The sequence below is a fragment of the Anoplopoma fimbria genome, chromosome 5 (assembly GCF_027596085.1).
Source record: "Anoplopoma fimbria isolate UVic2021 breed Golden Eagle Sablefish chromosome 5, Afim_UVic_2022, whole genome shotgun sequence".
NCBI lineage: Eukaryota > Metazoa > Chordata > Actinopteri > Perciformes > Anoplopomatidae > Anoplopoma > Anoplopoma fimbria.
In genome coordinates this window covers 1,212,206-1,227,660 of record NC_072453.1, presented here as the reverse complement: position 1 = coordinate 1,227,660, position 15,455 = coordinate 1,212,206, and the positions used below count along the sequence as shown (strand labels likewise).

The 15,455-nt window shown below is 40.0% G+C and overlaps 1 protein-coding gene across 1 annotated transcript; it reads left to right on the top strand.

Moving 5' to 3' along the window:
* Nucleotides 1-438: 438 nt before the first annotated feature.
* Nucleotides 439-13,492, top strand: mbtd1 (mbt domain containing 1). Its single transcript, XM_054598899.1, has 17 exons — nt 439-619; nt 1,693-1,897; nt 2,040-2,173; nt 2,260-2,374; nt 2,471-2,553; nt 2,641-2,758; nt 3,825-3,959; nt 4,064-4,152; nt 4,400-4,634; nt 5,672-5,727; nt 7,195-7,299; nt 7,387-7,534; nt 7,979-8,061; nt 9,031-9,265; nt 11,068-11,139; nt 12,234-12,389; nt 12,839-13,492. The coding sequence occupies exons 1-17, from the start codon at nt 599-601 to the stop codon at nt 12,955-12,957; spliced, it is 2,109 nt and encodes a 702-aa protein (XP_054454874.1). The 5' UTR covers nt 439-598; the 3' UTR covers nt 12,958-13,492.
* The last annotated feature ends 1,963 nt before the right edge of the window (nt 13,493-15,455 follow it).

The window sequence follows — 15,455 nt, the reverse complement described above, 5'->3', positions numbered from 1 at the left end:
GTCTGTCTCTTACTTTAAAATGGTGTTCATACTACAGATATATATTTCAAAATTTAAAAATGGATTAAGAGTAGCAATTTGCTACAAATTGAGACCATTTTACCCCAAAGCTGTCTTTCCCAGGTACTTAGAGAGGGGTTAATTATCAAGCTCATCTTCCTTTTGCATTAATCCGTATGCTTTTAAGTATAGTATGCAACTGATACAAGTGACTTTATTGTAAAACAACTAGCATCACAATGAGTACTCCCCTCTATTTATATTTGTGTAGGTTTGACACAAAAGCGATTTGGAAAATCTGTATTTATTCTATTGTGTTGTCGGCCCTTAAATTGAAGAGGCCATTCATTTATTTCCATCGCCGAGTCCACTGTTTTGTTTCTGTGTGGGTCGATGACCTCCATTCCGGATTGACCAATTGCGTGAAAGTGGGTTACACTCGCACATGCGCAGAGACAGCAGAGTAATTTGTTGATATCCTGCTTGGTAGTATTCATTTAGACTTTGGTATTTCAAAGCCAAAATTCATCCCCAGCGCAGGGGGTTTATTTGCACTGGGAAGCACAGATACATTAAACGTTATCTATATGAAGGGCTGATGGAAGACACACGGGATTTGGTAAGTGAATTTGAAACATTTTACGGCCGCGAGCCTCCGATTACAGAGGATTTGCTGCCTCGGCTAACGCTACTCCTTTGTTGTTATCTGTTTATGGTAGCTAGCTAGTGAGTAAGCCAGCGCTAAGTATAAGCAAGCTCTCCAAAAAACAAGTATACAAATAAAATAACCTCTCACTTATTTTAATAACATATGTAGGCGTATGTTTCCTACGAAAATTAAAATTGTGGTATGCTTTTATGGAGAAAAACAGGTTTCCGCTAGCTGGCTGCGCTAACGCTAGTTAGCATTAGGAGCTATTTGCAGTAAGGCCGCCCCTAATTCTAGCGTATGTATTAGCTAGCTTTCTGTTTTGTACAGCTTACATTCAGCATAGTATGTCTTTCCTGGCTGATGCGTTGTTTGTCTTTGTTTAGTATTCTTTATGACTCTGGCTAAATTATTTTTGTTAGCGCCGCCAGGTAGGATGCGATGCTCAGAGGAGGAAGTAGACAGGCTGTGTCAAAATAAACATGCTATAGCACTGTTCCGGATCATGGGATGTCTAATGCGCAAGACGTATTGCGTTCAGATTTTCACGGCACTGATAACAACTAGGTTTTGCATGTTATCTTCTTTTAAATACTTTTAAAAATAAATTTCTCATTGGCTTCCAAAGTCATCTTCCCAGTTCACATTTCATTGCAGATAACATTATAATGAGACTGTTAAATATTATCAATGCAAAAGATGTGAATGTACAAACGTTAACGTTACTAAATAAACTTGACTAAAAGCCACTGGCCCCCGAATGAAAATATGTGCTGGTTTCCAGAGCTTTGTGATACAAAACTGTCTATATTTGAGCTTTGGACAGGTTGTTGGGCCTAACAAGACATTTAAAGATGTCACTTTTCAATGTTGGGAAAACTGTGATGGACATTTTTACAACTTTCTGACATTTTATTGAGCTAACTTTAAATTGCATCTGAAGATAATCACAAGATTCATTGTTAAAGATAATTGTTAGTCGCTGGCTTAAAATATTCTATCCAAATCCAACTATTTTTTTTGTAAACTTCTTGATTGTAAAGGCGGAACGCACCCCACGTTCAGAGCGCAAGCGGAGAGACTCGTTTGGAATGTTTGATGGCTATGACAGCTGCAGCGAGGAGTCCACCAGCAGCTCCAGCTCAGAAGACAGCGAGGATGAGGTGGTGCCTTCCATCCCTGCAAGCCTGCCCATCATCAAGAACAATGGACAAGTCTACACTTACCCCGACGGCAAGGCTGGAATGGGTCAGTACATGGAAATATTTGGTTCTTGTGCTTTGTGTTGTGCTATGGAATATAATATAATTATTATATATTGACAGCATGCAGTAGTCCGAGATGATTTTAACAGATTACATGTGTCTGTTTTGTGGTTTCTGTTTCACAGCCACTTGTGAGATGTGTGGGATGGTTGGAGTGCGAGATGCCTTTTATTCAAAAACTAAGCGCTTCTGCAGTGTGTCCTGTTCTCGGAGTTATTCCTCAAATTCAAAAAAAGCTAGCATCTTGGCACGACTCCAGGTGAGTGCATTGTTAGCCTCCTACAACGAATTCAGATTAAACCTGTATTATAACACTAATATTGATATCTGCTTTGATTTCTCAAGGGCAAACCACCTACAAAAAAGGCGAAAGTCTTACAGAAACAGCCTCTTATGGCGAAGTTGGCTGCTTATGCCCAGTACCAAGCAAATCAGCAGAACCAGCCCAAATCAAAAGCTGGTATGTTATTAAAAAGCAGTAAAGCTGATTATTAGCCTTACAATGCTGCTCTGTTTTGATATACTTCAGCTTTACACTGTTTCTTGTTTCTGTCAGTGGTCCCTGCAGAGAGCTTTGATTGGGGTCGGTATATCTGTAGCAATAACACAATCGGAGCTCCAGTCAGCTGTTTCAAGCATGTGAGTAAAAGCTGGACTTTAGTAGGAAGCGACAGCACATTTCCGTTTTTCTTGACTAAAAACCTCACTGCTCCCTCTGTGTTTCAGGCCCCTATGGGGACATGCTGGGGAGACATAGAAGAAGGAGTGAGGATTGAAGTGACCAACTCCGATACCAACCTCTCCACTAAGGTGTACTGGATAGCAGAAATCATCAAGCTAGCCGGTAAGACCACACTTGCTCAGATAGCTGAAGGAAATTTGCTTAAAAGACAAATCCTCCCTTAAAGGATCATTAGTATTAGTATTTTATGCATCCTTTTGTTTAGATTTTTGGTTATCATTCCTATGAACTAATTGGTGGGACTAGTTGATTAGGTTGGAATTGGTATCACAATTTTAATAGGAATATTCTTCCAAAATGACTATGCTGTATATCACAATATGGCAAATGTACGCAAAATCACATGTAAAGTATTCTCATTGTAGTTTAATACAGTGACGTAATGCACATCAGTGGGACAGAGCTCAGACAAAAATCATTAAATTACTTTGACTTAATCCCCTGTGTAAAAATGAATGCTTAACTTAAGCTGATTTAAATAAGAAAAAGTCCCATGCAGCTCAACAAGGGGAACCGATGTTATAAAGGGACTCTGGAGGGATCCCTTCATAACCAGTAATATGAATGGGAGAAATGAGAGCAACCAATAATTATTTTTTAATGGTTTTTATTGCATAACAGTATTTGCATAGCACATTTTGTAAATTAATAAACATTATATGTCATATCATCATGACACAATACCAATGAAAGTCAATGATCCTTAATTATCAACTCTCAGTTGAACTTAATCATACATATTAAAATATACGTTAATACACAAATAATGTACACAAATACAACTGTATATATCTAAAACTAATGCTCTCATTCTGACAAAGTATGTCAACAACCACAATTAGTCCACAAGCCAGCAATAATGTCAGCCATCTCTGTAAACACATCATTGTATCTAGTTCTATTGTGTATTGTCCTGTCACTGTACTTTGTCATTGACCATATCCCGTGGTTTTCATCAGAAGATGGGTTTGCACAGTTGTTAAAAGTTGTATTAATCTGATCATTCTCAAGACTTCTCGTGCATATTAACTTAAAAGTTGAGTTTCAGATGCTCATTGTCATGACGCCTACAGTTCCATGACAACTGAGCAAATTTCATCCGATGATGAAGACCACGTGGTAGGAAGCAAGTAAATGGACCTCGACTCTGGTTTATGTGGTTGTGTAGGGTTCAAGGCTCTCCTGCGGTATGAGGGCTTTGACAACGACACCAGTAAGGACTTCTGGTGTGATCTCTGCATCCCTGAAGTGCACCCGGTGGGATGGTGCGCCTCGAGCGGCAAACCCCTTGTTCCTCCAAAAAGTGAGTCTTGTGCCAAACGTGTGCACAGCCTTGTTCTTGGATACCTGTGTTCTGAGGTGGTTGGTGGCAATTGTTAGTGTTTATTTTTGTGACCTCCCTTCCAGGCATACAGCATAAGTACTCTAACTGGAAAGCCTTTCTTGTGAAGCGCCTCACTGGAGCTAAAACGCTGCCACCTGACTTTAATGCCAAGGTGAGACCCACAAATGCCTCATCATTTTGATGACGGTTTTGTTTTTTTCTGTTTGTGATGGCCAGTGCCAATATCTTTTAAATCAGAGCAAGCTGGTAGCTTATATATTTTTTTTATCTTAATTTATCATCTCCAAACTTGATAACAATTTCAGAAATGATTTGACAAAAGCACCTAAACGTTCCTTTGTGTCTGACCTTTCAATCCTCTAGATTTGTTGAATCCATGCATGACTTTCCCCCCATAGGTACACGAGAACATGCAGTTCCCCTTTAAGAAGCTGATGCGGGTAGAGGTGGTGGATAAGAACTACCTGTGCAGGACACGGGTGGCGCTGGTGGAGCAGGTAATCGGAGGTCGCCTCAGGCTGGTCTATGAGGAGAGCCAGGACGGGTCGGACGACTTCTGGTGCCACATGTACAGCCCCCTCATCCATAATATAGGCTGGTCGCGCAGCATCGGACACCGCTTCAAAAGATCTGGTAAGTTCCGAAAAAAATCCAGTGACGCTTTAAGGTCCAGTGTGTTAGATGTAGTGACATCTTCCCAATACGCCGGCCTTTAATAATATAGCACCAGGTCACGTTCAATACTGAGTTTTATTACCCATCCCTGCCTTCAGATATCAACAATCTGTCTCTAGAGCCAGTGTTCAGTTTTTCCGTTCTGGGCTGCTGTAGAAACATGGCGGTGCAACATGGCAGACTTTATGGAAGAGGACCCGCTCTCTATATAGATATAAATGACTTATTCTAAGCTAACATCACAATGATTCTTAGTTTTAGGTGATTCTATCATATATTATATTCCATTGCAGCCAATGAAATCCCCATAAATGTTGCACACTGTTTAAGCTAAAGGGCTGTGTGTGTAAAAGGTTTTATAAGAAAATCTATTTACATTTAATGTTTTTATTTAATATAAGCAGTGTAATAAATACTGGGGTTGCAAAACAGTGAAGGTGTTGTGTATGTAGATCTGTATTGTTTTTGACATTTTTTATGTGTTTCTATCTTTTGCCATTTGTGGGACTTGAATGTGTCGATCACTCTGCATGTAACAAGTAAATAACAAGAAAAAACTTAGGATACGTAAACCTTTTTAAAAATGCATCACATATATATTCAGTTTAGATTTTTAAAGAGTAACTTACTATTTTTATTATCTAGGTGTTTTTAGACCTGGAGCCTATTTTCCCATGTTCATTGTCTAAGCGACTTACGGTGTAATCGCTCAGGGCTACTCCTTTCCGTCAATGTACGTCCACTAAAAGTGTTTTTTTTCACTGCTCTGATTTATATTATGAGTCAGATAAAATTATAGAAGGACATTTTTTACTCTACGCTCATATGGATTACAATCATTATTTCTTTGTCCATCAAAGTGTGTTCCTTTTCGCGCAGCTCATTCATCGCTTCTACTGTCTGTAGTCTATTTCATGCTCAAATAGCTTATTTAGCTTGTATATAAGCATCTTTTGCTCAGGCAAGTCATTTTGATCTGTCAATTTATTTTTCAGATGTTACAAAGAAAATTGAGGGACAAGCTGATGCTCCTGCACTGTTCTTCCATAAGGTAATGCAAAAGCACTTTAGCCTCTCTTTAAGAAATAGTCTAGATGCAAATGTATGTCATTTCCTGTCATTGTCACACATGCAGCTTGTTCCAAGTCACAGTGAGTCAGGGCAATGGGTGAGCCAGAAGCTGTTGCGGTTGCGGGTTACACTTGTCAAAAATGTGTAATGTGAAATGCAAAGCTGGACCGGGCAACACATCTCGCATGTGCTTCATCTGAGATACTCGACAGCGTTCTCACGTTATGCCCTGGTGACACTAAATAGTTGTTTGACGGAGATGTTTCTCAGCGCTATAAAATCTAGGTTAAGGAGGGGAATTATGACCGGTTTAACTTCCTGACACTTGATCTAAGCCACGTACAGTACATCATTAAAACAACTAATGCCAAGCTTCTGTAAAAAGAAACCAGAGTTTTTTGTTGCTTAGAGACTAACCAAGAAGGTGTCTGCCCGGTTTGGATGATTATTTTACAATGATCTTTAAGGTCAAATTACTGTTTCAGTAGCTTTGAGTAGAGCATATTACTTGAATGTTTTGTATGTTAATAGATTCAAAATAATTGTCCAAATCCGGGTTAATCCTTTTATTAGGCCTAGATTTTTCATTTATGACAAGTAAGTTTGGCTTTATTGGGCAAGTAAAACATCTCCGCTGAAAAAGCTTAATGTCAAACCCTTCTATACACGATAAAAGAACCAATCCAAATGTAATATGAGATACTACATAAAACTCAACTAAAACATTCTTGAAAAGACCAATTCACATTTAAATGATAATTTGTCAATCGAACGCTAAAACTCCAGTTATTTAAAACTGCTCTCTGAAAGATATTAGTGAGGTTTTCAGTTTCACCACAGGCTTCTAATTGTCCATTGGAGAGAACCTCACCAATCATGTACCAGCAGCACTCATAGTCTACCATTCACTGATATCAAATTGTTTAACAGAAATGAAAAGTGTGGACACATTGTAGAGCTTGATGTAGAACATTATGTAATAATAGAGGAAGTTCCAGGAACATACAATTATTTTTTTAACTTGAGTCCCTGAATCTCTTGTCCTGGTGCATGCAATGTACCTCATGTAATGCAATCACATTTTGCCTTTATTTCAAAATAAGAGCACACTATTAATCATGATAACGAGTATTAATGAATCAATCCTCAATCTATGTTCAAAGAACCACATACAATGGATGAGAACGAACAGGATTGTTTTAGCCTGATAACAGCGTGTTAGCCTGGATTAGTTGAACCGCTATAGGTTTAACAGAGCCCCAGTATTCAACTGACTCTGTGTGTAGCTTTTCATTCTCATGTACAGGTGATGAGATAGATGCATCTATATGACTGGTTTCCACAAACCCTTAAAATCCTTCTTAAAAGCCCTAAAAGACTGATGTTATAAATCATAATTTAAATAATAATCCACAATTTGTCTTCCTTCCGACGGCATGTGTGTCAGGTGAAAGATGTGGACCAGAGTGGGGATTGGTTCAAAGATGGGATGAAGTTAGAAGCCATCGACCCCCTCAACCTCTCAGCTATATGTGTAGCCACTGTAAGAAAGGTAAGAGTTTTTTTAGAGTCTGCATAAATGTAAAACTCTCTTTGGTCCGGTCTGACTTCAGCCATTGTGTGTTTTTTTTTTCTGTAGGTGCTGGCAGACGGGTACCTCATGATTGGGATTGATGGTTCGGAGGCAGTGGATGGATCAGACTGGTTCTGCTACCACGGCACCTCCCCCTCCATCTACCCTGTCGGCTTCTGTGAAATCAACGACATTGAACTCACGCCCCCTAGAGGTACTGTACACTCACATCTTTGTTTCTTTGAGCCCTTAGTCATAAATGTAAAGGGGCATTCGATCCCATTGAGTGGACCACAGAGGTATGGAAGATTTAAAATGCATAAATAAAAACAATCAAACTAAGAAATTAAAGTTAAATTGATATATTTCATTTTTATGTACATATTACTGTGTAGAAAATAAAATAATTTAAATGTCTAGGGATGCATGCCTGTAATACCGCCAATCTGCTGGCAGGTTCTCTTCCAGCTCCTGATGAAAACTGACTTTTAAAATCTTTATTTAGGTACTTTAAATCTTCCATACAAACCCTCTATAGTATGCTATATTTGAATACCATTTCTCTTTAGGTGAAGTTGATGGTTAGAAGTAGTTTGATGACATCTTCTTGCATATGATTTCTTATTGTTCTGGTCTCATCACTGACTCTGTTCCCCAGGGTACACTAAACTGCCATTTAAATGGTTTGACTACCTCAGAGAAACAGGTTCAATAGCTGCTCCTGTCAAGCTCTTTAACAAGGTAGGCTGGTTTCTCCGCTGTATTTGTGTTGAGATCTTGTCATTCAGTTTAATGTCTTCTGGTATAACTTTTTTTGGGTTATTTAATAGCTGCAACAGGGTTTCATACGCTACGTCTCTAAACAGAAAGCAGCAGGTAAAGGGAGGAAAATTGTGATTAGTTGCATTGGATGGAAATACTATGATTAGCGATTGCAGTCGACACTGACACTCTGCACGCTCCAGCCGTAAATGTAGGACTGACTCTGAATTATGTTTTCAATGTAGACTACATCGGAGAAATCTTTTCAAAAAGCAATTCTCCACTCAATGAAAACTCCCAGAAACCTTCAACACATTATTTTTTTTCTGGCAAACTGTTTAAATAACCTGGGCAAACCATTTGCGGTCCCATTGAACATCGACGCTTTTCAGTCAATTTCTCCTCACAAAATCTCGAATATATATAAAGCAACACTAACAGCTGTTTGTCAACAATAAAACACAGGCCGACAGGCAGGAAAAACAAAATAGTTCAACTATTTTCTATAATATATCAATCTATTTGGTTGTCTATAATTTAAAGACCCCTCTCCTCCTTAAAAAACGAAAATAATGACCCATTCCTACTATTTATTACCTTGAATTTGATGTTCAGTTCCAGATTTATCAGATTTATAGAGGCATTGCTAATTTTTTGTGGATGTTTTATCCCCTTGGGCTTTTTGGATGAATCACATGCAGCCATGTTTTAGCTTTTGTAACACTTTGTTGGATTGCTCGATGGCGTTCTGGTCGATCCCACGATGTAGCAGCAGTGTCCCTCTGATTGCCTCAGCACCATTTTGTCATCTGTATACTGTGGATCAAGTTTTGAGTTTTTGTGAGCTGATTTAACATACATTCAAAACCAATGGCCTCTTTTAGAAAATGCCACTGTTTGTGCTCCGATTTTGATTAACTTTGTCTTTCTCTATCCTGCCTCTCCCAGGAGGTTCCCAATCACGGTTTCCGTCAAGGCATGAAGCTGGAGGCCGTCGATCTGATGGAGCCGCGACTGGTGTGTGTTGCCACGGTGACGAGGATTGTGCACCGGCTACTGAGGATCCACTTTGACGGCTGGGAGGATGAGTATGACCAGTGGGTGGACTGCGAGTCACCTGACCTCTACCCTGTGGGCTGGTGTCAGCTGACGGGCTACCAGCTCCAACCCCCCGCCTCACAGAGTAAGAGCGTGATACATTTCAACCACTGGTCCAATACGTCAACTCCTCACACAACATATCTAATAATCTAAATGGCAGATTGCCACTGACACGAGTTAGGATAGTAGAATTTATTTTAAGTATCTTTCTGATAACACCTCGACAACATCTCGGTTCTGGATGGAATTCTGTCACATTAACAGAAATGGTACAGTTTACACAAGGTTAAATACGCAGAGATGGATACTGTATGAAATGCATTTCCATGTGAGTTATTGTTGCCTACAACTACACACAAGTTTTCTGTAATTGATGTTTAGAAATTGAAATGAGGCTTATCGAGATTTATGTTTGCATTATTTCCAAAACATAAATCTGAACATTGGATCAATCAGGATCCATGAAAGTTTTGTGTATGTTAGTGTTACTTAGGTAGAGAGTTCTGGCTCAGAGTATAAGTAACAGCTCATTTTGAGAAAATACTTTGAAAGATATTTATTGTAACATGACCCTGGATTTTGCCAGACACTGCACAGGACTCAGCATTGAGCTTGCCTGCTAGCGCGGGGCAAGTAAACTCTGTGTTCGGGCAAGTAGAATATAGATGAAGGACCGGAGCGAGTGAAATGTGGAGGATGCTCCATCGTGACCGACAAATCAGTGGAAACTGGCACGAGCAGAGCTAGTTAACGTTAGCTGTTAGCAGCTGCTCGGTTAAGTGACGGAGCTAACGGCACAGCAACGTTCGGAAGAACAAACAAAATGACACATACTTAATATTGGAATGCATTCCCATGCACACAGCTCAAAGCAGTCGCAGTGACCGGCTCTGCTGCGGACAGGACGGCGAAGTCCTGCTAATAACGGAGCTAACGGCTAATATCACAGAAGGCTGCATTGAGTTACATTATGATTCTCTCAGTCTCCAAACAGTAAAAATGTGTATTCACAGCAATATAAAATAGATATATAAGAGGGAATTATGACCAGTTTAACTTCCTTACACTAGCTCTATGCTGCTCATAATACATTAAAACGTAATATACCCCCTAAAATGTTGAATCAAAGCAAATATTAAAATAAAAATCATTTATTTCTCTAAGTATTTAAATTAATTAATGTAAAACATCTCGTCCCTCTCGATAAATGGTTCCTTATGGTTGGTTCTGCCTTGTTTGAATATCCACGTAAATACGACCTAAGTTTGTTTGAAAGCCAAAAAGAAATTACTTTAACAGATGACTGAAGCCAGAAATGTTACAAATTCTATTTCTGAGGAAGTTTTAACACTTGAATGTGAACATGGGGGAATAACAATTGAATATTATGTGGGTTTCTTATTTTAGTGTTCACATATTCTTGCATATTGCGTAAATCCCAAACCTTTTTAGTTCAACACTCATGTTGTTTTTCTTATTTTCCATTTCATATATTTTATTCACTCTCTCGTAACATTTCTGATTATCATTTTGTAATCTTTTCCATGGATCCATTTTAATTGTATGTAACATTAGGTATTTTTCTCCATGAACACCTATCCTCATAGCTGAACTCGAGGTATCCGCTGATGTGATACCTGTAGAAACTGTATTGACTGTGGATGGGTCATGTCATTGCAGATAAGTGACGCCCTTAATAAGGCTTGATCAGCGTCGATACCGATCCAACATATCGGATCGATGCATCTATAATTGTAGGTTGTGCTAGATTTCCTACAATCCATATTGCTACATTTTTTGATTCTATTTGCTTTCTGGGTCTGTGCCTCACCTCACTACACCTAAAATGGCCCATAGTTTACCATCGTGTGGTCTTTATTCCAGGTACCAGAGAAATGCCTCAATCTGTACCCAAGCAGAAGAAAAAGGCCCAGCAGTACAAAGGCCAAAAGAAAAGTGAGTAATCCGTCCTACACTGTTGATTTACTTTATTTATTTATTTCGCTCCACTCCTCCCTTTGCCTTCTCTGTTCATCTTACTGTCACTGGCTCCACTTGAGATCTGTCAACTGCTCGGTGTGGCGGGAATATTTGTCTTTGTGTCACTATACTGGTCGCTGCTGTAGAAAAACAAAAGTTGTGTCCTTTCCCTTTTGGACTGGGGTAGTTATTAACTCATGCATAGCTGCATGCATGGGTGAAGAGTGTTTGAGAAACCTCAGGTGTTTTGGAGCACAAGGCCTGGTGTCGCATCCCCATTGGAACCACATTTTTCAGATCGCAAAAGCAGATGCTGATTCTAAATTGGTACATTATTTTTTTTTTTTGCTGAACACAAGCAGTTTATATGGAAGTCCATGGCTGCCAATATGAAAATGAAGTCATTTAATTAAATTGAGATGTCATTCATTGCGTGCAAACCAAATCTAGTTTTCAAGCAAAAATGCAGAATCACTGCCAAGATATTAATGAAAACTTCTCTGACAAACAGCATAACATTCCTATAATGATAATGCATTTGCATGTGGAATGGACTTTTGCAGGCCACACTTTTATTAAACAAATATGAAGAATGGACTACATCAACGGCTCAGTTGGCTGCTTACGAGAGGGGGACATGCTCTCTATTGAACCAGCTTGATCAATATATGCTTTCATATATTTCAGAACTTTGCTATCTGTCATTTAGAGATCAATTTAGTAATCCAGTGCCACTGATGGACTGCTGTGCTTCACCTTGGAGAGGATGCCACTGTGTTTTTTGTTTCCCTTTTCCTCTCATTGTGTGTGTGTGTGTGTGTGTGTGTGTGTGTGTGTGTGTGTGTGTGTGTGTGTGTGTGTGTGTGTGTGTGTGTGTGTGTGTGTGTGTGTGTGTGTGTGTGTGTGTGTGTGTGTGTGTGTATATGGGAGTCTATTTCCATAGATCTCCTGTGAACTGAAGTGATGCTTTTGGGTCTGTGTCGGCTAAGAAGGACACATTCTGGTAGATTTGAACCCCTGTGTGTAACAAGCCCCATGGTAGCTTACCCGAGTCTGGCCTGGTGTTTTAGAGAGGAAGCTCCCGGTTGGTCGACGGCCCTTCAGTCAGACGGGCCGGAGGAGGAGCAGCTTCTCCGGGGACGAAGAGCAGAGTCCGCCCCCTTACCCCGCCCAGGGGCCCTCCCGGCCCCGACCCCGAACCCACCTCCACCAAACCCACAAATCAGGTAACGTCAACGCTAACCAATGAAAACCAGTGCGGCAGAAGACGGTCCTCCTGAGTCCCGCCCACAGGGCCTCACTGTGGAGCTGGAGGCTGCTGATGCTGCATGTTCTTCTCTTAAATCAACCTCACTTTTCTCACATGAATGTTTTCTCACTTCATTGAAGGTTTGGTCTTTTAATGCTCACTTTGAAGCAGTCATAAGGCATGTCTGTCTCATTTGTTTTTTTGTGAAACCAGTTATCTTGACGCTCAAAATGCATGTGAAGTAACCATTAACACCTGGAACCCGAGACAAACACTCTTTATTTTACTTTTAAGTGCGTGAACACAGCCGGCTCATCTGTGCCGCTGTTCTCTCTCTCTCTCTCTCTCTCTCTCTCTCTCTCTCTCTCTCTCTCTCTCTCTCTCTCTCTCTCTCTCTCTCTCTCATCGGTCTCCCCCCGTCTGTAGAGTCTCTCCTGCGGATGAAGGAGGACACAGCAGAGGTGGACGAGTTCACCTTCTCACAGGGAACCTCCGACCAGGAGAGCAACGGCTCGGGCAGCTACTACATCAAACAGGAGCCCTGATGTCTGACGGAGCAGGACAATAACATCGGGACAAGACGGGCCTCTGGAAATAAAAAAACCAACCCAGCAAGGACCAGGAACACAGAGAGTCTAACTAGCTTCAGAACCCCACTCAGACCAACGCCACTGGCCTTCTATGGAGTAGAGGACAGGGAGACAACGATGTCCGGGAGAAAAGGGGGCCAGTTTCATGCTTCTGAAAAAGAATTTCCTGAACGGAAGCACTACTCTGAACAATTTCTCAAACCTTGTAGCTGTGTGTGCACGTAATCGCTCACAACAACCTGGGTCACATATGTTTTGGGCATTCTCTTTCGTACCACCCACGGATGATGCGACATCATTGTCTCCTCTTTCTCTCCCTCTCTCCCATCCTCGTCTGAAACATCCAATCAGACGAGAGATATTTGGATGCATGAAAAACAACACCCTTTTTTCCACAGATATGGGAGTCCTTGACACCAGCCCTCCCTGCCTCTGCCACAATCTGGGCTGCGAACAGAGACCTGTAGAAACTGTGAGAAACCATTATTGAGCCAGGTCTATATTTTTTTTTTTTTTTTTTTTTTTGTGTGTGTTGTTGTTTTCAGGTCAGAGAGTCAGCCACTGAACGGCCTGAGGAGAGAAAAGAGGCTGGCAGTAAGAAGAACAGAGTTGTGGATATTTTGATTATTTTCTTCTGAACAATATTGCCAGCTGGACTTATACTTTGTTAATAGTACTTGAAGTTTTTTTTTTTTTTTTTTTCTCTTATTTTGTAATGATTTTGGAGTTGTTTTTGTCTTAATGTACTTATTTTGCATTTACGTTTTTTTTTGGTGGCTGTGTGGGAAACTTGATGTGCATTGTTTTCATAAAAGTGATTATATACATATAGTATGTGGAGACCTATTCAAATAGAACTACAGAGTATAGATATAAAGGATTGTGATTTGAAAGGCAGATATCAGTACAGTGCTGCTCAGCATTACTGATACTGTTGGTTTTTTTCTTCCGAGATTTGCCAGAGATTTCCACAGCCGCAGTCATTTCTGATTCACACATTACAGAACCAAAAATGTGACTCAAGTTTAACAATATGATTCATAGTAGACCTAGAAATGTTGTGAGATTTACTAAGACAGCTGTGAGGGGTCATTTAACATGTTTCTCTGTATTGTAAAACCAATTTACTGGTATAGTATATTATAATGGACATATTGCAGCTTTGAACATAAATCCACCGTAACCAATGTTTTATTTAATTGCAGAAATCCTCTCACACATTCCATTGGGCTTTCACTAGCACTGTACATTTGTTCTTTACCCAACCTTTCCTTTACTGTCCAGCTGGTAAACCAGCCTGTAGATTACCAGAGATCACATTAGCTAGGATAAGCTTAAAGAAATCAGGAGAGTGCACATCTAATGAGGTAACCGTGTTGGGCGTCTTTGACAGCTATCATGTGGAGTTTTCCAAGGGACCTATCACAGTAACCGGAACTCCCAAAGTACCACTAACTCCCTGGAGCAAGATTTCAGCAGTGCTAATGAGCTCAGTGAATATTAGATTATTTGTGTTCTGTGATGTTGAACAGAGATGATGAAGCTGTGGAGATGAAAAGCTTTTTAACATAAAAACAAAAAAAATCGCCTTTAGTTTAAAAGGAATACTAAAATGAGAAACGCTGATCGTAGTGTGACTGTAAGTGAGCTGCAGGGTCTGTTGTTTAAAGAGCAACCTTACTGGTATGAGAGGGTTCCCTCTGACACGGTGTCCTCACTGTCCAACCCACAGCATGTACCACCACCTTTAACCGCGTGGATGCAGCTCTCTGTCGGGGACAAACCTCGGTCTTATCGGAGAGACGGACTACGCAACCGATCGGTGTCAGCCGCGTGCGTCTGCATAACCATATTAAATATCACATACTGTCCAAGGTCGCACTACAGCAGTGATTCAGATTGCAGACGCAGGTGTTTCTGTTGTCTGCTGTATTTATAACCAGAGGAGGATGAAGTTCAAAGTTCCATCTGGAACTCCTCCTCACCTATATGGAGTCTGGAATATGACTTATTCAGTATGAAATTATAGTCAATTAATACCTGTTAGAAAAGCAAATCTAAATCTGTTCAGAAGATATGCATTCAAAAACTACAGTGAAAAACATTCAATTTGCCAATTAATATTTCTGTCTGTGGATTATGAATTAAAAATTTGATTCCAGGCAGAATAGTTTTTAAATGAAACCAATACCGACCCACATAGTGCCTCTTCCTACAGGAGCTCTAACGTCTATGTGGATTAGACTTTATGTAATATTAAAGTAGCACACTGTTATTCTATTTGCTTATCATTTAAAGATGTATAAGCAATGAACAGTTGAAAAATATTTTATTTCCTTTTTTTAATGCTTCACTTCACGTCAAATTCATTTATTGAATAATTGCTTTTTTTTTTAATTAGTACTTTATTTATTGAATATAATTAAACACTGAAAATGTGGCACAGTCGAGAC

Excerpts from the sequence above, each read along its gene's own strand:
- mbtd1 (XM_054598899.1), top strand. The coding sequence starts at position 599 with ATGGAAGACACACGGGATTTG. Across the intron at positions 2,174-2,259 it reads GCATCTTGGCACGACTCCAG|GGCAAACCACCTACAAAAAA; the intron begins GTGAGTGCATTG and ends TGATTTCTCAAG. Across the intron at positions 5,728-7,194 it reads CTGCACTGTTCTTCCATAAG|GTGAAAGATGTGGACCAGAG; the intron begins GTAATGCAAAAG and ends CATGTGTGTCAG.